The sequence below is a fragment of the Gordionus sp. m RMFG-2023 genome, chromosome 3 (assembly GCF_954871325.1).
Source record: "Gordionus sp. m RMFG-2023 chromosome 3, tfGorSpeb1-WG-v2, whole genome shotgun sequence".
In the NCBI taxonomy this organism is placed as follows: Eukaryota; Metazoa; Nematomorpha; class Gordioida; order Chordodea; family Parachordodidae; genus Gordionus; species Gordionus sp. m RMFG-2023.
In genome coordinates this window covers 37,025,843-37,048,319 of record NC_088777.1, presented here as the reverse complement: position 1 = coordinate 37,048,319, position 22,477 = coordinate 37,025,843, and the positions used below count along the sequence as shown (strand labels likewise).

At 29.7% G+C, this 22,477-nt stretch overlaps 1 protein-coding gene across 2 annotated transcripts in view; it reads left to right on the top strand.

The window, feature by feature from the left end:
- LOC135927324 (uncharacterized) overlaps positions 1-20,136 on the top strand; it is a 47,598-nt gene extending 27,462 nt beyond the window's left edge. The window contains exons 2-4 of one of the 2 annotated variants that reach the window (XM_065463287.1): positions 1,147-1,268; positions 6,219-6,403; positions 9,459-20,136. In XM_065463287.1, the coding sequence (XP_065319359.1) occupies positions 1,167-1,268; positions 6,219-6,403; positions 9,459-19,437 (10,266 nt within the window). In that variant the 5' untranslated portion in view covers positions 1,147-1,166 and the 3' untranslated portion in view covers positions 19,438-20,136. The remainder of the gene's footprint in view (positions 1-1,146; positions 1,269-6,218; positions 6,404-9,458) is intronic. The other variant, XM_065463286.1, reaches the window with a different exon arrangement.
- The last annotated feature ends 2,341 nt before the right edge of the window (positions 20,137-22,477 follow it).

Genomic DNA, 22,477 nt, shown 5'->3' with positions numbered 1-22,477 from the left:
TACTTTTATAAAGTTTTTTTTTCTAAAATTTTGTTTTATACATCATTGTATAGGATTTGATAAATAATTCTTGAATAAATAATGCTATTCTGTATTGTATTATTTCAACTTGCTAAAAATTTATAATAAGCAAATGGAATTCGAAATATTTTATATTTTTTTCTCGAGTTGGTTTATTCTGCTAAGTGAACTCTCCTTTAATGAATCGTCATACAGGGCTTAGATCAATATAACCTGTCAGCTATTCTATTATATTAATTATTAGAATTAGCTATTTTTGGGTTGTTTTTGGATTAAGGTTTTATCATTCACAAAGATCTTATCAAGGAAAAAAAGGTGTCGAATGATGGAATCAAAATTGATTTGATAATGATTGATATTTTAGTATTTATAATCCCATTTCCACATTCAAAGTGTAAACGCCATGAAAATTTTCCACTTATTTTATTGTTTTGAAGAAAATCAATATGGAAAGCTTTTTATTGGTTTCGAATGACATTCACAACACTTCCTAAATTAACGTGAGTCATCGCTAAATATTCTATTGTATCAATGGTCTCTATCAAATTAATGTGATTATTTACCCAGCTCAATCCTTTCCCCTTTTCAAGTAAAAATATCGAAAATGTTATTATACGAATACAATTCTTGAGATTCTGTCATCGTTCTATGATGCATCTCACAGTTATACAGCCGATATTTGAATACTTAAAATTAATTCCTTACATTCTCTTCGCCTGATGCTAGAGAATAAAATATCGAAACTCCTCAAATGTTTCTCTCTCAGGGACCTTTAGAACGATAACATTTATTAAAATTAGTTTTAAAAAAAATGGTTAAATTTTAAAAATAGACTTAAGTGAAATAGCAGACGATTATATAATTTTAAAAAATTGAAGGTGGCCGATGATCTTTGATGCAAGCAGCACTATTTTTTTTTTATTACTCTCAATAATACAATATATTAGGTTGTCAAAATATTTCCTAAAATTTTGTATAAATATCTTTTTTTGTAGTTTTATAATTAATGTACCAAGCATAAATGATATTGGGGAATATTTTAATTTTTATTAATATTTTAGCACGAATTTTTATAATCAAATTAAAAACATGGTGCGGTTAAAGAATCTTATTAAATTTTTTTAGAACCCGAAACATTGCAAAGAATGATCAAGCAAACGTCGTCTTCTTACGATAAAGATGTCATATTTGGTGATATGTATAAATTCGCTATGTCTACCGGATTCATACTTATGCCCAACCCTAATGTAAAAAGTTTTTTTAAAAAATTGTTAATTAAGAAAATTTTTTTTTTAGAATTAAAATGTATAAATCGAATAATAAGTATTCTGATATTATATTTTAGTACCTTTGATTTTCGAATTACTGTAATATACTACCAAACTTCGGGGTTGTTAAAATGACAGATTCAGGTCGATTTATAAAAACGATCCAAATAATATTTTGGCTAAAATGATTTAATGTTCTCATGGATGGTAGAAAGGTTTGGACCTCTATTTGCCAAATCTCTAGGCTTACATAATATTATTTTGACTAAAATCTTTCAGATCGTTTTTAAAGATAGATCCTAATCGGACTTTTTAACAACCCTTTTTCGTATATTATATTCGTTCAATCATTTTTTTTATTTTGTGTATTTTAAAATTTCGATAAAAAGATTATAATACACAATTAAAACGAAATATGTTTATTTTTTTAAAATAATAATATATAGTATATATCAGAGACCTGCTGGCCGGGCCCTAAGCCATTTTAATTTTTTTAAATACACCCGATCGGGGCGTGCAAATGGTACATCTGCAGTTCTAATATATATATATTAAAGAATATAAAAATATAATTTATATAATTATGCTAAAAATACATCCAAAGATAAAATACAAAAGCCCCTCAAAAATAAGGTAAAATATATATATCTTATCTTAAAAAATTAAAAAAAAATTCTTCAAATTATCTTATGTAATATTTTTACATGACGCGTGCAAAATCTTTATATAAAAAAGATATATATTTGATTGAATCTTAAAAGCAGGCCTTTAGCCAGAAAAACTTCAAATGGAGGGGGGGGGGCAAAAGCTTATTTGGTGCCAATATATTTTAATTTTTTTACAAACCGTTAGAAACAAATTTAGAGACTAGTTTAGTGGTCGAAAATTCTTCCCCATTGTTACGGGGGGGGGGGGGTGTATGTAGTGTTTATGAGCAAAGGAATTCACAATAAAATTTTTCCCTTGAGCTTAAATTTAGTCGTATTCAGGAAATAATTGATGGATCTTCTAGATAGCATTCTTGTTAACGAACAACTCTAAAGGAATGCCTTAAGAGATATATTTCTTTAGAAGATCATATATTAAAAAAAATCTTTTGAAAATCGTCATTCAAAAACAGAGGACAAGATTTATGAGGTAAAATCTATTACAGGAGATTTTCCATTATTGACCTAACTTATTCTTTAATCAAGGTTATATAAAAACACTATAACGATGATTCAAAAAAAGGAAGATTAGAAAGAATGGGTCGTGGAACACCATTCTTCAAATGAATCCCGTTTTTAAAATGAACTGTAGTAATGTTAGGGATCATGTAATCAGAGATAAGAAGCCTTTCATACTGATTAATTAAAACTAGCTGTTTTCCAGAGAAGACAATGATATGGGAATTTGTAAAAATATGTTGGAAGTCATGTCTTTGTAAATGGCATAAAAACGCTTTAAAAATTGAGAGATACTTATTTCCTGATGGCGCAAGTGTATTTCAGCAAGATAGGACACCATGCCATGCTGAGAAATTGACTAAAGAATAGTTACCTGACAGAAATATTTAATTTAAATCCTGAAAATTTATGGGATATTATTTTTAAAAAACAATTTAAAATGCCATACTACTGGAAATGAATTTAAAGAAAACAGTAGAAGATATGGAATTTAATTACATAAGAATGATGAGGGGATCTCATAAATTTAATACCTGATAAAATGGGACCGTTATATTTTTTTAAATGTATTTTTAATTTCAAATGAGCTATTTAATATACTAACTAGCTCTTTAACTTTATGATTTTAATTTTTTTTAAAAAAATTTTAACCTTGGGTTGTCCAGTGTTAAAAGCTACTTTTAAAAGTAGCCCACTACTAACTACTTTTTGCGTTACTTTAGAATTTTTAAAATATTTTTTATGAATCTCATTTTCAAAAATTAATATGTCTAAAATTTCAAATATATATATATATAATTTATTTATTTATTAAATGTCATTTCAATAATAACATTTCCATACTGTCATCTCCAAGTCTAGAACGAGATCAGAAAATATAAACTATGACTAAATAATTGTGTAACACTAGCACACAATGTAGTATTAAATTTAATATGCATATTTTTTATATAAAGAAGAATAATCAAAAATATTAATTTGAGTTTTTTAATTTAAAAAAGATGCATCCAAAGGATTTCTATTAGTATTATTATTTATTTTAAAAAAATCAAGTCGTAAATTATAATAGTAATAGTTAGAACAAAAATTATGTAGAGGATAAGTGAATGGTCAGGCCACCACCCTTTAACTTTATCTATTGAACCAATTTCTCTCAAAATTGGTTAAAATGTTAAAGGATAATAAATTTTGATAAAATTTTAAATATATAAATATATTAGTATTTAATTTCAAGCATGTTTTACATCCAGTTAATAATTTATAAAATATAATCATTAGATGAGTCTGATGATTAAATGAAATGTTAATATTAATTATTTTAGAAAATTTCAATTCATAATATAATTCTTGAATAATATCTTATCAAATTGAAACATACCAGGTTTGGACTGGGCCAGAAGATCAACTTTCACATATACTCATTTAGCTCAAAAACTATTATGGGATACAGCTTTGATTCAAATTTTATTTTAAAGATTAAGAAATGGGCTACACATTGATATTAAATTTGTTGGATATATTACTTATAAAAGCGTCTTCGTTAAATTTACTAGTCTTGTTTGATGATAGACCTTCCAGCACACATCTTACAGTAAAATTTATACCTTAAGTTAATTTTTTTATTGAGATTAAAATATTCAATGAATTCAGGAAAACGAAATTCCATATTATTATCATTTTCCAGGAAAATTTTGTCGATACCAAAATTATCTTCAATATAATCTTTATCTTCGACATTTTAAATTATTTTGAAAATTAGATTTATAATGCAGATTTTAAAATATAAATTTCAAAATTAAATTAAATAAAAGGATTATGATTTTAGAATTAATTATAATTATACATATATTTTAACAATTTTTATGTGTATGTATTTATTATATAAAATTGAAAGTAGCGAAATAGCGCGCTGCTTCGCTGTTAGTAGCGAGCTATCTCTATTTTTTTTAAAGTAGGTCGCTAAAGCTATCGCTACTAGAAAAAGTTGCACGCTATAGTAGCGTGCTACTTTAACAACACTGGGGTTTTCCCCATTTTTTATAACTTTATTTTTCTCATTTATTTTTAATTTTGTATTTTTTCTCCTTTAGATTATTTTATTCTAATTTTAATCTTTTTTTCCGTTTTTTGTTACCTTTATATTTATTTTAGTTTTTTAAATAAAAAACTTAATTTTCTCATTGTGCATTTTCCTACGCATTTTTGAGCATTTAATGATTTTTTAGTTTGATAACTCTTAATTTTAACATGATTTTATATTTCAAAATTTTTGAATTTTATTATGATTTAACTTATTAATTTTCCTTTTTGGTGTACTTCTAGCTCATTCTCTTTTCATTTATTTCCCTTGATTTATTATTTTTTTTCAAAATTTTACTTAACGTATAATTTGAATATTTTTTTATACGTTATCTATAATGCATCGGGCAAAAAAAGGATAAAAAAAAATAAATAAAATCTTAAAATATATACTCCAATCTATAAAAAAATTCACAAAATAATAGTTACTTTACTAGATATTAGCAAGCTAGCTAATTTGTAAAATATTTAAGTCACTATTATACTAGCTAACTACTGGCTAGTTTGTAAACTAGCTAAATTTATATAATAGCTGTAATATGTATACCAACTTTATGTTACAAAGTGAAAATATTTGGTTTAAATTGAGTAATATTTTTTATCGAAATTTTAAATGCATAAAATGAAAATTGCCAATGGACCAAAATATATGAAGTTAGGTAATATACATTCTTTTCTTTATAAATTTTCGCCATCCAATTTCCAAAACGACGATGTTGATATTAGTGATCTGCATCGGGCCTAATTTTTCAAGCCCGGCCCGGCCCGAATTTATTTAAATATAAAAATTAATTCTTATAATTACTCAAAATAAACGATATATGTTATATGGCGTCTACTTTCTATAAATAAAATCACATATTTTTATTATACATAAAAAATTCAACATAAAATTGATAAATTTAAGATATATTTTAAAAATATTTTAGGCCCAACCCGACTCGGCCCGAATTTTCTTAAAAAATATTAAGCCCGGCTCGAAGCCCGTCAGAGCCGGAGATCTCTAGTGACATTATGACACCTTGAACACATAAAAAATTATTTAAAAATGATCATTTTAATGCTTTCTAACTTTTTAAAAATTATAAAGAAAATTGTTGTTTTTGTGACCCCCAATAAAAGAATAAGTTTTTAAAAATTTATTATTACCTTATTATAAGAAACTAGAACACGTATATAGTATGTAATATTATGTTTGATTTAGTAAGATTTGAATTTTATTATAATATATACAATAAAATCAAAATATTATAAAATTTTCCTTATTTTGCTCATAAACATATAACTGGAAGGACTGTCCAAAAACTATAAGATATTCATTTAAGCTGTATATCGCTACATCTTGTCATTTAGTTGTTATAAAAAAAAGTCAATTAATTTGATTTACATATGTGCTCAAGTATAAAATATTTTAGGCAAGCTGATCCACACCTCAGCGAGAAAATTTTGAAAATTCAAATTTTAAAGCCTTTGTATAAATATAAAATTTTAGGGTCACATAAAATTTAGATAACCCCCCCAACAAGTAAATTCAACATAATAGTCATCAATGTTTTGGTGCTAACCATAAAATTAATTTTTCTACTATTATCCAATCTATACTTCTATTGATCTTGGTTTGAGAATGAATGTTCGATTGTGATTATGTAAAAATATTTATTTCAATTAAAAATATAACTTTAAGGGCCAAACCAATTTTGGTTTCCCAGGTCACGGGTTGCAATTGGCCTTTGGCGATCCTAATCAAAGAATAGGTTACGCTTACCTAACTAACACGGTTGCGAACGACCAACTCAACGATAGGAGAGGTCGTTATTGCGTTGACGCGCTTTACAAGGCTCTTAATGCTTCTCGCAGAGGATTGGAAGGGTAGTTAATAAATGATTAGATTGTTCTTTATGGGTTGAAAGGGAATAAATGATTTTATTTAAAGTTAGCCAAATGAGGGACTAGAGGGACTCACTTAAAAATTTTGGAAACTAAAAGTTTTGGAAACTAGTAGGGTTGGCAAATAAAAATCAATTTGATGATTTAAATTACCTCGATTTTTTAAAAAAACCTGTGATTTAAATTTAATCATTATTTTTAATAAATTTTATTTACTAAATTTGATCAAAATTCTTAATATAAGGAAAGATGAAGACTTAAAATAATTTAATTAAATAATTTATAAATGAGAAATACTAAATTGTACTAATAATCATTACTTGTTAGATTAAAAAGAGTTGATTTATTTTGTATTCATTTGTTTCAATTATTGACATGTATAATTCTAATCTCAATGTAGTGATAAATTAGTTAATATTCTAAGGGGTGTGAACCCTCCTTCTAAAAAAAGAGTTCTGGTTTAGTGAAATATTGCGAACTCGGCTCAGTTTCAGGGTCAGTCCAGAAAAATAGATACTTTAAATTTTAGTAAAAATAACAATAATATCAGTTTTTTTTATTGAATTTACCATAAAAATAGTTTTATCATTATAATTAGAATATTGCAATTACAATTTAAAAAATAATAATCTATTAATTTTATAAGAGAATTATCTGATATCCTCCAAAATTTAGATTGTTTAAAATTAAAAGATCGATTTTTTATTACTAACTTTGACATACATTGCAACTTTTAATGTACTCGACATATTTGAATTTAATTGTTTAAAAGAAAACTAGTTTTTCTAAACTATTCAGTTTTGAATACACTCCATATGATGAAAATACTCTATTGAATCTGTTGATTGTTTTATGAATTAAATGGTCCTGCTAACTAAAGGTCTGCAAAGTGATTTTTTTGCGGCCCGAGCTAGACAAAAAATTTTGTCCGAACCCGAATTCAAAATCTTTTTAACCCGACCCGATGTGAACCCTACAATTTTTTTGAATTTGAGTGTAAATATTATAAAATCCAAAAAACATATAAAAATTATGTGTTTTAACACAAAAGTTTATTTGACTTCTATAATATAATCAGTATTTAATTTATATTAAGTTGCATTTTATTAAATTGGAAACTTATGCATTTTATTCAGTTTAAATATAGTTGAAATACAATCGAATTAAAAATTATTGCTATTATATAAAAATAATGTGCAAACAAAATTTTATTAAACTGGTTAAATTTAGCTTAGAATTTTACCATGATTGATAGATAAGAGAGTTGAAAATATAAAATTAGCCACCTTCCACTGCCACTTCGGTTTCATTGTTGGTTAAATTTGAAGCATATTTGTGGTTTAGAAGATATGATTAGATGTGTCGGTGGAAGTATTATAATAATGCTGATTTTCAGGATGGTGGGTTATAAAAATAACCATATATAAACAAATCTAATTTAAATATAATTAATCTTTTATTAAATTTTGTCAAATAACCAACCATTTTAAAAATAATTAGATTATTTGATTTGTATAATGTTATTGAAGAAGTTGTAGGGAGTTAAATAAAAATAGGAAAGCAAAATGATATTTATTTTGATTTTATTGATTTAAAAATATACCTAACTAAATCTAATAAATTTTACATCTATTATATATATACTTTACAAAATTTTTACTTAATCGGTTAATATAAAACAACAATCATTTAAACGACCAAGGTATTAAGAAATATTAAGTTAACATAATGTAAAATAAAAGAAATAATAAAATCAGTCCGTTAGGTAAATATTAAATTAATAGTGTAAAATAAAAGAAATAATAAAATTAGGCCTTAAGGTAAATATTAAGTTAATAGACAGTAAAAAATAAATAAAAAATTAATTCGAATATCTTAATAGTTATAAACACTTGATTTATCATCAGAAAAAGGTTAATTAAACTATATTTATCATAATATAATATAAGAACTAGCCTCTATCAGAAAAAGAAAGGAGAAGGAGATTTTAAAAATTTTTGGGGCATAAATAATCAAGATTATTTTAAATTAAGGGTATTAACGAATATTTTACATTTTACTAATGCGTAAGGATATCGGAAATAACATAAGCTAAAATTAAAAATAATAAAAAGTCAAAAAAATTAAATTTCAAATTTGGCTTATATTCATAATAGTATCATTTTCAATGACATATAATAATACCTAGACTGACGATTCATTCATTAAAATGCATTTTTAACCGTCGTTAAAAGCAAATCAGCTGGACCCGCCATTTTGGTAACCTTTATAATAATTATTTTCATGTTAAAAACTAATATTAAATTGATAACTTACTTTCTTATTATCTCGATGATCAGGCAATTCTTTAATAAAGTTTGCATCAGATATAATATAAAATTAGGCTCTCGTTTAAAATTTTAATATTTATTACAGTAACCAAGATGGCGTCTCTAGCTGATTTGTATTGATGTACACTTTTAATGAATGAATCGTCAGTCTAGGTATTATTATATGTCATTGATCATTTTAGAGAATGAATGATTTTCTTTCCGACTCACCGATATCGACTTGTTAAATATTTTTAAAACAGTGTTCGCATATGGAATTTTTGATTGAAAGTCTTGATAAAATATCAAATTAGCTCATGAATTATCAATATATATTTTTTCAATAATTTCCTGACCGGATCTCCTGATGCAATAACTTTTTAGCTATAAAGAAATATTACACTAAGGAAAAAAGATTATGCTTTATGATATTTTTTAATCTAAATCTGTAACTTCCTTAATTAAAATATTAGTATTTTTGTTTGGTTTAAATCGCTATTTAAATATTAAAACGATTTTTTCAGATAAATCACAAATTTTGCCAACCCTAGAAACTAATGGTGAACATTATATATAAATAGAAAGAAATTGATTTTTAAAAAGGGATAGAAATGAACAAAAAAAATTAATTAAATGTGTCCTATTTATAGCATGTTTTTACCCTTTATTTTATTCCTAGTGAAAAAAATTATTTAAAATTTTATTTCTATCTTGAAAAAATAACAAAGATCTGTATCCCTCGAAGACAAAGCTAGATCTGATATCATACCTGATAAATCTACTTTGGAGCATCTCACCAAAAGTAAACCACCACATCTCGAGAAGACCGGTATATTGAGTTCTCTTTGGGGATTTGTGTTTCATACTAAAGGAAATGAAGAAAAACAGCACAGCAAAACGGATGCTCATCTCCACAGGAAGGGTTACTTCGATATGATTCGCCATGTTATAAGTGATTCGGCTCACAAGCTTAAAGGAGCTAAATCGCCCAAAGATTTAAAAACTATACTGGATAATGCCCGGAAATCGGTAAATTCTGTGAGGAGTGATCCCATTTCTGCGCACAAAATATCCGACAAATATTTTGAGAGCAAGGACTATCTGGAAGGAACATCTTCTATGATACTAGATGCTGCCAAATGGCTTTCTAATGCCGGAAATCAAGATTCTAAAGCTATATTAGATCTGGCCGGCTTATACATATCTGGGATCAAAGATTTTGTGCCAGGAATGAATTACAAGGATTACTTTGGTTTAGCGATGTCGAACTTGAAAGATGCAGTTTCAGATGTTACAGAGCATCACGAGAAAGGACCCTTAGAATATTTAGAAGACACAATGGAGTCTTTAACACGCACTAAAGATGATGTTATGAGTTATCCCCATAAAAAAGGTTACTTCGAAAAAGCTAAAAATATCATAATAGAATCAGCTTATAAATTACAAACCGCAAATTCAGCTAAAGATATAAAAATAATATTAGATAATGTTAGAAAATCGATAGGTTCGATGAGTGACAAATTTTCAAAGCATAAAATCTCGGACAAATATTACGATAGCAAAGATTATATAGAAGGGACATCTTCAATGATTTTGGATGCTGCAAGAAGACTTTCTTCAACTGGAAATGAAGATGCTCAAGCTCTATTAGACCAGGCAGGACACTATATATCTGGAATAAAGGAATACGTTCCAGGGATACATCAAAAGGGATATTTTGAACTGGCAGGAGATAAATTATCTAATATAAAAGAGAGTGTTACAGAAGCTCTACTTCCTCACGAGAAAGAATATTTAGAAAGTGCATCGGATTCTTTAACTGGTGCTAAGAATAATATCATTGAAACATTTTATCCCCATAAAAAAGGTTACTTCGAAAAAGCTAAAAATATCATAATCGAATCAGCTCATAAATTACAAACCGCAAATTCAGCTAAAGATATAAAAATAATATTAGATAATGCTAGAAAATCTATAAGTTCGATGAGTGACAAATTTTCAAAGCATAAAATCTCGGACAAATATTACGATAGCAAAGATTATATAGAAGGGACATCTTCAATGATTTTGGATGCTGCAAGAAGACTTTCTTCCGCTGGAAATAAGGATGCTCAAGATCTATTAGACCAGGCAGGACACTATATATCTGGAATAAAGGAATACGTTCCAGGGATGCATCAAAAAGGATATTTTGAATTAGCGGGAGATAAATTATCTAGTATAAAAGATAGTGTTACAGAAGCTCTACTTCCTCACGAGAAAGGATACTTAGAAAGTGCAGTGGATTCTTTAACTGGTGCTAAGGATAATATCATTGAAACATTTTATCCCCATAAAAGAGGGTATTTCGAAAAAACTAGAGATACCATAATAGAATCTGCTCATAAATTAAAAAGTGCAGATTCACCTAAAAATATAAAAATAATATTAGATGAGGCTAGAAAATCGATAAATTCTATGAGTGACAAGTTTTCAAAGCATAAAATCTCGGACAAATATTACGATAGCAAGGATTATATAGAAGGGACAACTTCAATGATTTTAGATGCTGCAAGAAGACTTTCTTCCGCTGGAAATGAGGATGCTCAAGCTCTATTAGACCAGGCAGGACACTATATATCTGGAATAAAAGAATACGTTCCAGGGATGCATCAAAAGGGATATTTTGAATTAGCGGGAGATAAATTATCTAGTATAAAAGATAGTGTTACAGAAGCTCTACTTCCTCACGAGAAAGGATACTTAGAAAGTGCATTGGATTCTTTAACTGGTGCTAAGAATAATATCATTGAAACATTTTATCCCCATAAAAAAGGTTACTTCGAAATAGCTAAAAATATCATAATAGAATCAGCTTATAAATTACAAACCGCAAATTCAGCTAAAGATATAAAAATAATATTAGATAATGTTAGAAAATCGATAGGTTCGATGAGTGACAAATTTTCAAAGCATAAAATCTCGGACAAATATTACGATAGCAAAGATTATATAGAAGGGACATCTTCAATGATTTTGGATGCTGCAAGAAGACTTTCTTCAACTGGAAATGAAGATGCTCAAGCTCTATTAGACCAGGCAGGACACTATATATCTGGAATAAAGGAATACGTTCCAGGGATGCATCAAAAGGGATATTTTGAACTGGCAGGAGATAAATTATCTAGTATAAAAGAGAGTGTTACAGAAGCTCTACTTCCTCACGAGAAAGGATATTTAGAAAGTGCATCGGATTCTTTAACTGGTGCTAAGAATAATATCATTGAAACATTTTATCCCCATAAAAAAGGTTACTTCGAAAAAACTAAAAATATCATAATCGAATCAGCTCATAAATTACAAACCGCAAATTCAGCTAAAGATATAAAAATAATATTAGATAATGCTAGAAAATCTATAAGTTCGATGAGTGACAAATTTTCAAAGCATAAAATCTCGGACAAATATTACGATAGCAAAGATTATATAAAAGGGACATCTTCAATGATTTTGGATGCTGCAAGAAGACTTTCTTCCGCTGGAAATAAGGATGCTCAAGATCTATTAGACCAGGCAGGACACTATATATCTGGAATAAAGGAATACGTTCCAGGGATGCATCAAAAAGGATATTTTGAATTAGCGGGAGATAAATTATCTAGTATAAAAGATAGTGTTACAGAAGCTCTACTTCCTCACGAGAAAGGATACTTAGAAAGTGCAGTGGATTCTATAACTGGTGCTAAGGATAATATCATTGAAACATTTTATCCCCATAAAAGAGGGTATTTCGAAAAAACTAGAGATACCATAATAGAATCTGCTCATAAATTAAAAAATGCAGATTCGCCTAAAGATATAAAAATAATATTAGAGGAGGCTAGAAAATCGATAAATTCTATGAGTGACAAGTTTTCAAAGCATAAAATCTCGGACAAATATTACGATAGCAAGGATTATATAGAAGGGACAACTTCAATGATTTTAGATGCTGCAAGAAGACTTTCATCTGCTGGAAATGAGGATGCTCAAGCTCTTTTAGACCAAGCAGGGCACTATATATCTGGAATAAAGGATTACGTTCCAGGTATGCATAAAAAGGGTTATTTCGAATTGGCCGGAGATAAATTATCTAGTATAAAAGATAGTGTTACAGAAGCTCTACTTCCTCACGAGAAAGGATACTTAGAAAGTGCAGTGGATTCTTTAACTGGTGCTAAGGATAATATCATTGAAACATTTTATCCCCATAAAAGAGGGTATTTCGAAAAAACTAGAGATACCATAATAGAATCTGCTCATAAATTGAAAAATGCAGATTCGCCTAAAGATATAAAAATAATATTAGATGAGGCTAGAAAATCGATAAATTCTATGAGTGACAAGTTTTCAAAGCATAAAATCTCGGACAAATATTACGATAGCAAGGATTATATAGAAAAGACAACTTCAATGATTTCAGATGCTGCAAGAAGACTTTCATCTGCTGGAAATGAGGATGCTCAAGCTCTATTAGACCAAGCAGGGCACTATATATCTGGAATAAAGGAATACGTTCCAGGTATGCATAAAAAGGGTTATTTCGAATTGGCTGTAGATAGGTTATCTGGCCCCAAGGACAAGGTAGACTCTTTATATCATCAATCAAAGGGATCCCTCGAAAGTGATAAATATTCTATACTTCACCATCACACAAAGAGTTTTTTGAAAAGTGTGCTAGATGCACTGTCCAATATCAAGGAAGGCATTATTGATAGCTTATATCCACGACACGAAAGTACCTATTTGGAAAAAACGGGGGCTGCTATTTTACAAGCAGCACATAGACTTGAGAATACTAATTCTCCGGACCTGATAAAAACAACTGTAGACACAGTACGCTCTATTGTTCATGACTTGGGCCATCACTTTACCGATGATCCTAATTTACTAAAAAGAAAACTTTCGGACACCTACTACGATACTAAGACTGGGCTCGATGCCACTCAAGCGGTGCTAATCGAAGCTGCTAAACGATTGCCACGAGCAGGAGCACAAGATGCTAAAGCTCTGATTCATTTAGTGGCTCTATATTTGTTGGGTGACTACAATAGCGAGATATTCTCAGCTAATATTTTTCATCGTCATCCTGAGTCTTATTTTCATAAAGCGAGAGATATGATCATGCATGCGGCCCAACAATTGAATGGAGTTAAATCATCGGAGGATATCAAATCAATCCTGGATAAGACTCGTATGTCATTTACGGATGCTAGTGACCATTTTTTAGATATTGTTAAGGAAAAAAGGCATAAATATAAAATGGGGGAAGCTATAACCGATGCCTATTACAATAGCAAATCTTATTTAGATTCCTCTGCTGCAATGATAATAGAAGCCGCTAAACAACTAAGCCTCTCAGGTACGAAAGACGCCGATTCGATAATGGACCAAACTGGGAAGTACCTGATCGGTATTAAAGAATACATTATAAATAATAATCCATCCAAAAGCTATTTTGACACATCGAAAGACAAACTATCCAACTTGATGGATAGCGTTTCAGAAACCTTCTATCCGCATAAAAGAGGGTATCTTGAATCGTCTATCAATAAAATTTTTGATATAAAAAATGGAATTATCGAAACAATCTATCCCCACCAAAAGAACTATTATGATAGAACAAAAGACATTATTATGCTCACGGCACATGAGTTAAGTAGAGCCAAATCTACTAATATTAAATCCATCCTTGATAAAGCTCGAAAGTCTATAACAGATGCTAGTGATCATTTCACCGATTTGGTTAAAAGTAAAAAACATAAAAATAGTATGGGCGAATCGATATCAGACGCATATTACAATAGCAAAGATTACTTGGATCATAGCGCAAATATGATAATTGACGCGTCTAAGCGATTAAGCCATGCTAGTTCTGACGAAGCCAATGAAATCTTAGATCAAGCCGGTAAATATATGATAGGCATGAAAGATTATATAATAGGAAACCATCCAAAAGGATATTTTGATACTACGCTTGATAAACTCACTGGAATGAAAAACAAAGTGGTTGAATCTGTTCATCCGCACAAACCTGGTTATTTGGAAAACGTGATGCATTATTTGGACGATATGAAAGTAGGAATTATAGACTCATTATATCCTCACCAAGATAGTTACTATGAAAAAGCTAGAAATACTGTATTTCGCACTGCGAATCAGCTAAGTGAAGCCAAATCCAGCGATATTAAATCCATCCTTGATAAAGCCCGCGAGTCAATAACAGACGCAAGTGATCATTTCACTGATTTAGTTAGAGGCAAAAAGCATAAAAATAGTATGGGCGAATCGATATCAGACGCATATTACAATAGCAAAGATTACTTGGATCATAGCGCAAATATGATAATCGACGCGTCTAAGCGATTAAGCCATGCTAGTTCTGACGAAGCCAATGAAATCTTAGATCAAGCCGGTAAATATATGATAGGCATGAAAGATTATATAACAGGAAACCATCCAAAAGGATATTTTGATACTACGCTTGATAAACTCACTGGAATAAAAAACAAAGTGGTTGAATCTGTTCATCCGCACAAACCTGGTTATTTGGAAAACGTGATGCATTATTTGGACGATATGAAAGTAGGAATTATAGACTCATTATATCCTCACCAAGATAGTTACTATGAAAAAGCTAGAAATACTGTATTTCGCACTGCGAATCAGCTAAGTGGAGCCAAATCCAGCGATATTAAATCCATCCTTGATAAAGCCCGCGAGTCAATAACAGACGCAAGTGATCATTTCACTGATTTAGTAAGAGGCAAAAAGCATAAAAATAGTATGGGCGAATCGATATCAGACGCATATTACAATAGCAAAGATTACTTGGATCATAGCGCAAATATGATAATCGACGCGTCTAAGCGATTAAGCCATGCTAGTTCTGACGAAGCCAATGAAATCTTAGATCAAGCCGGTAAATATATGATAGGCATGAAAGATTATATAACAGGAAACCATCCAAAAGGATATTTTGATACTACGCTTGATAAACTCACTGGAATAAAAAACAAAGTGGTTGAATCTGTTCATCCGCACAAACCTGGTTATTTGGAAAACGTGATGCATTATTTGGACGATATGAAAGTAGGAATTATAGACTCATTATATCCTCACCAAGATAGCTACTATGAAAAAGCTAGAAATACTGTATTTCGCACTGCGAATCAGCTAAGTGGAGCCAAATCCAGCGATATTAAATCCATCCTTGATAAAGCCCGCGAGTCAATAACAGACGCAAGTGATCATTTCACTGATTTAGTTAGAGGCAAAAAGCATAAAAATAGTATGGGCGAATCGATATCAGACGCATATTACAATAGCAAAGATTACTTGGATCATAGCGCAAATATGATAATCGACGCTTCAAAGCGATTAAGCCATGCTACCTCTGATGAAGCCAATGAAATCTTAGATCAAACCGGTAGATATATGATAGGCATGAAAGATTATATAACAGGAAACCATCCAAAAGGATATTTTGATACTACGCTTGATAAACTCACTGGAATGAAAAACAAAGTGGTTGAATCTGTTCATCCGCACAAACCTGGTTATTTGGAAAACGTGATGCATTATTTGGACGATATGAAAGTAGGAATTATAGACTCATTATATCCTCACCAAGATAGCTACTATGAAAAAGCTAGAAATACTGTATTTCGCACTGCGAATCAGCTAAGTGGAGCCAAATCCAGCGATATTAAATCCATCCTTGATAAAGCTCGGGAGTCAATAACAGACGCAAGTGATCATTTCACTGATTTAGTAAGAGGCAAAAAGCATAAAAATAGTATGGGCGAATCGATATCAGACGCATATTACGATAGCAAAGATTACTTGGATCATAGCGCAAATATGATAATCGACGCGTCTAAGCGATTAAGCCATGCTAGTTCTGACGAAGCCAATGAAATCTTAGATCAAGCCGGTAAATATATGATAGGCATGAAAGATTATATAACAGGAAACCATCCAAAAGGATATTTTGATACTACGCTTGATAAACTCACTGGAATGAAAAACAAAGTGGTTGAATCTGTTCATCCGCACAAACCTGGTTATTTGGAAAACGTGATGCATTATTTGGACGATATGAAAGTAGGAATTATAGACTCATTATATCCTCACCAAGATAGCTACTATGAAAAAGCTAGAAATACTGTATTTCGCACTGCGAATCAGCTAAGTGGAGCCAAATCCAGCGATATTAAATCCATCCTTGATAAAGCCCGGGAGTCAATAACAGACGCAAGTGATCATTTCACTGATTTAGTAAGAGGCAAAAAGCATAAAAATAGTATGGGCGAATCGATATCAGACGCATATTACAATAGCAAAGATTACTTGGATCATAGCGCAAATATGATAATCGACGCTTCAAAGCGATTAAGCCATGCTACCTCTGATGAAGCCAATGAAATCTTAGACCAAACCGGTAGATATATGATAGGCATGAAAGATTATATAACAGGAAACCATCCAAAAGGATATTTTGATACTACGCTTGATAAACTCACTGGAATGAAAAACAAAGTGGTTGAATCTGTTCATCCGCACAAACCTGGTTATTTGGAAAACGTGATGCATTATTTGGACGATATGAAAGTAGGAATTATAGACTCATTATATCCTCACCAAGATAGCTACTATGAAAAAGCTAGAAATACTGTATTTCGCACTGCGAATCAGCTAAGTGGAGCCAAATCCAGCGATATTAAATCCATCCTTGATAAAGCCCGGGAGTCAATAACAGACGCAAGTGATCATTTCACTGATTTAGTTAGAGGCAAAAAACATAAAAATAGTATGGGCGAATCGATATCAGACGCATATTACAATAGCAAAGAATACCTGGATCATAGCGCAAATATGATAATAGATGCGTCTAAGCGATTAAGCCTTGCCAGTTCTGACGAAACCAATGCAATCTTAGATCAAACCGGTAAATATATGATAGGCATAAAAGATTATATAACAGGAAACTACCCAAAAGGATATTTTGATGCAACTTTGAATAAGCTATCAGGAATGAAAAACAAAGTTGTTGAATCTGTTCATCCGCACAAACCTAGTTATTTAGAAAACGTGATGCATTATTTGGACGATATCAAAGTAGGAATTATTGACTTAATATATCCTCACCAAGAGAGTTACTATGAGAAAGCTAGAGACACTATAATTCACACAGCACATCAGTTAAGTGGATCCAAATCTGGCGATATTAAATCAATACTCGATAAAGCTCGGGAATCAATAACAGATTCTAGTGATCATTTTACTAACTTGGTTAAGGGCAAGAAGCATAAAAATAGTTTAGGAGAATCAATTTCAGATTCTTATTATAGTAGTAAAGCATATTTGGATTCCACTGCCGCAATTATAATAGATGCAGCTAAACATTTAAGTAACGCAGGATCTAAAGATGCCCAGGCAATTTTAGATCAAACTGGTCAATATCTTATAGGTGTTAGGAATTACGTTACCCATTATCACCACCCTACCAAAAGTTATTTTGACCTCACTAAGGATAGAGTGTCCGGCTTTAAAGACAACATCGTTGAACATTTTCCACACAAAAAGGGTTATTTAGAAGGCTCCATGGATATATTATACAAATTTAAGGACGATGTTATGGAATCAATTTATCCTCACCGCAAAGGATACTTTGAAAAAGCTAGAGAAACAATTATAAATGCAGCCCATCAAATTAACGGTGCTCAATCGCAAAGTGCCGTAAAGTCCATTATCGATAAGGCCCGCAAATCCTTGACAGAAAAGAGTGAACATTTTGCTAAGATCGTTATGCTCAAAAAACATGATTCTACACTCATGGATAGACTATCGGACGATTATTATGACAGCAAATCTTATGTTGAATCCACAGCTGCTATGCTTATTGATTCTGCTAAACGATTAAGTAGTGCAGGTGTGGAAGATACCCACAGCATAATTGATCAAACCAGTCAGTATTTAGTAGGTGTTAAAGATTATATTATTGGGAATCATCCTAAAAGTTATTTTGAACTCACCAAAGATAGGGTGACGGATATGAAGGATACCATAATTGATAATATATATCCGCATCATCGATCGAATGGTTATTTTGATAAGGCCAAGCAAACTATAATGAGATCAGCTCTACAATTGTCCGGAGCTAAATCTCCACACGACACTAAATCTATTGTTGAAAACGCTAGAAAATCTCTCACCGACGCTAGCGAATATTTTAAAGATGCCATAACTATCAGACGTAAAGAACCTCTGAAAGAGACTATATTGGAAAACTATTACGATAGCAAGTATTACATTGAATCAACAGCCGCTCTTATACTGGAAACTGCTAAAAGACTGACCACTGCTGGAGCGCAAGATGCTCAAGCAGTTCTTCACGCAACGGGCCAATACGTTGTAGGACTGAAGGAATTTGCCTTACCTGGACAAAAATCTAACAGCTATCTGGATGTGGCTAAGGATAAAGTGGCCGAAATTGTGGATGCAGTATCCTCACCCAAAAAGGCTCTGTATCATACCGTGTTTACGAACAATATTTTAGACAAGCTTAATAGAGCTTCAGATGCAATTTTTAATTATATACCTCTTCCGTTTGTTAAAAAAGAAAAAAGTTTACTGGAACGCTTTGCTGAAAGGGTCAAAGGATATGCCAAAGTGTTACATTATTAATTTAAATTAGTCATGCATTGTGTACACATCTTATTATGGAAGAATATTGATAGTAGAATTAATTATTTATTTTATTGAAAAATTTCATTCATCAACCATATTATTTAATACCAGATTATTTACCACATCCCCTCCTCCATTAATATTAATAATAAAACGAATTTTTAACATGAATTGTGATTTTGGCCCTTATTGCATTATTATTTTTTATTATATTATAAAAACCTGAAACCCATTATCTAATTTTTCTTAAATACTTATATTATGTACTTTTTAAGAGTAACTGTGGTCAGTGGTGTACTTAGGATTTTATTAAAAGGGGAAAGAAAGCTAACGAATAGTTTATTTAGGGAAAAAGACGGTGTTTTATTATTTATTAGGTGGAGAATAAATTATGCCCCCCCCTCCACCCTTCATGCGCCACTGCCTATAGTTGAAATGCAATTTATTATATTTTACTTTTTTTTCCTTATTCATGAAACTAGTCTTATTTATGTAAATATAATATATATTTATTAATTTTAAAAAATAAGTATTTATTTATATTTTTATCATATATTATGTTGCGTAAATGTATTTTGTATTTAAAAAAAGATTATTTTTTTTAAATTTCCTAATTTTTAAATTGTTTTAAAAAATTATTACTTTTAAATCTACGAACGAAAAATATATAATATTAATATATACTCACATGAATTATCAAATTATGTAGCTAGTTTTAGTTTATATAAATAAATTTACTAATATAATAATATATTTTTATATGAATTTTCCCACTCTCAGTCATTTAATTGAATTTATAAGAAAAATTAAATCTGAGGCCAACTTATAAAATCTTATATTTTAAAATAGATAAGATAAAAGAGTTAGGATAGGGCCTAATAGAATTTTTCTGAAGTAAAAACCAGGGATCAAAACATTATGTGATTTTAGGTGGTTCTAAATTTTTCATAATAAATTTAAAATGAATGTTAGATAAGCTAAAAATTAATTTTATTTATTTAATCTTTACTATATTAAATATCATTTAAAGTATCTTCAGATAATTTCGTTCTTAGCCACGATAAAATGAAAAAGATCTTGATCTCTGGTAAAAATTCGCAACTATTTTTTATAGTAGCGAAGTAGCTTTTATTTTAAATATAATAATAATAAATATTTACTATAAATTAATTTAATTATAATTCTCCGTAATAATATTAAGATTATATGTTCTATATCTTTTTGAACTCATTAGAATATAATATTAAAACAAGTAATGTGACTCTAAAATTAAATTTCCCATATTGTTTATTTTTATATTATAATGTTCCATTTCCATGTCCTATATAATTTGGGATATGGAACAGTAATAGCTTATTATAATCTTCGTAGTTATTAGCACATCGTTCCATCTCGAATTATAAGGTGAATATATCATGTTTAAATCTAGAGTTCGTCTAACAGACTGGGACATCTTTAAAAATTTTAGGGCCGGGCAAAAAATATTTTTAAATTTTCTCAGACCGTATTCAGATTTCTTCAAGAAATTTCGGGTTGTATTCAGCGGACAAAAATTTATTTCGATTTATGTTTGGGAGCCGGACCTTGAAAAAAAGGTCGGATGAATATGATTGAATATTGTCTCTGGTGATATTATTTTAAAGGAAATTCAATCCATCCATTTTTTTCTGATATTTGTGTGATTTTTTTAGATAATTTGCCCGTCTACCAATATATGTTTATGTTCATTTCCAAATTTAATCATTCAAATGTTGATAAATGAATGTGATTTTTTGATATTATCTACAAATATTTACAATCTTTTTTAAATTTGGAAAACATAACAATAATATTTTTTTAATAAAAGCGAGAATTAAAGTGCGAGAAAAATAATGATTATTTCAATTTGCTCAAAAAAGCTGAGTGAGATGTTATAAATTTTTTTTAGAAAATCGTGACACATGGTAAATCTACCTGCCGCTAACAAATTTTTTTAGGATATTCATTACTCATTAGATATTTTACGAAAAATAATCCGACGCTATATATCATTACTAGATATTCACTAGGTCGAATATTTATTATGAGGTGGTAGTATTAGAAAGCAGATGTGGATTATTATTTAATATTCAAGTTGGACAAGTACATTTTTTTAAATTTTATTTATTTTTATAACTGTCAATTCAACTACTTTCTTACCTATTTCATAAGTTTTATATAGATTTTAAATATATTTTGAATACTCCACCTAATTAGTTCACTAAAAGCTGCTCCAACAGGCTTAAAAATGAATTGGCTCTCCTACGTGTGGATGATTAACTTTCACCCTTTTGATTATTTGCCAAAGTTTACAGTGATAATGCGCAACTCAGGTTATATACCTTGAGCTGAGAACAAGTTAGACTTCGATCTTAAGCTTGAAAAAAAACAGATCATGTTAGAGAATATTAGACGCGGATTTAGGATTAAAGAAACATTGAGTTAGCGTTCCGTTTTTATAATAAAACTCATGGGCGTCAAATGACATGAGTACTAACCTAGACTGACAATTCATTTATTAGAAGTGTACTTACATTATAATAAATGTCATTTGCTGAAGTAGAAGCCATTGAAAAACATGTTCTCTATTTAGTACCGCTGCACTAAGATGTGCCTATGCCGGCCCGCAATAGTTTCAGGTAGGACTTCCATGAGTCCTTTTTTAAAAATATGTCCTGTCCAGTATTTATTTTAATTGTTCTCTTTTTTGAAAATAATTTTTTTTTTACATATACTAATATTTGCACTTATATAAGATATGTAACTCTTAATCGTATGTTGCAGTATTTAAGTAAAAACTCAAAAAAATATAGGCAATTATTCATAACATTGAATTTGAAAATGGAAAGCATATCATATATGCTTCTTTTTTTTTAAACAATTTTTAAAAAATACCATTCATTCTGATGTTTGTTATTGTTTTTTTAAACTTAATTCTTATTTTTTTAAATAAAAAATATTACTTAGAATTAAAAATCTACCATATATTGTCAGAATTAATTTTTTTTGAAAATGATTG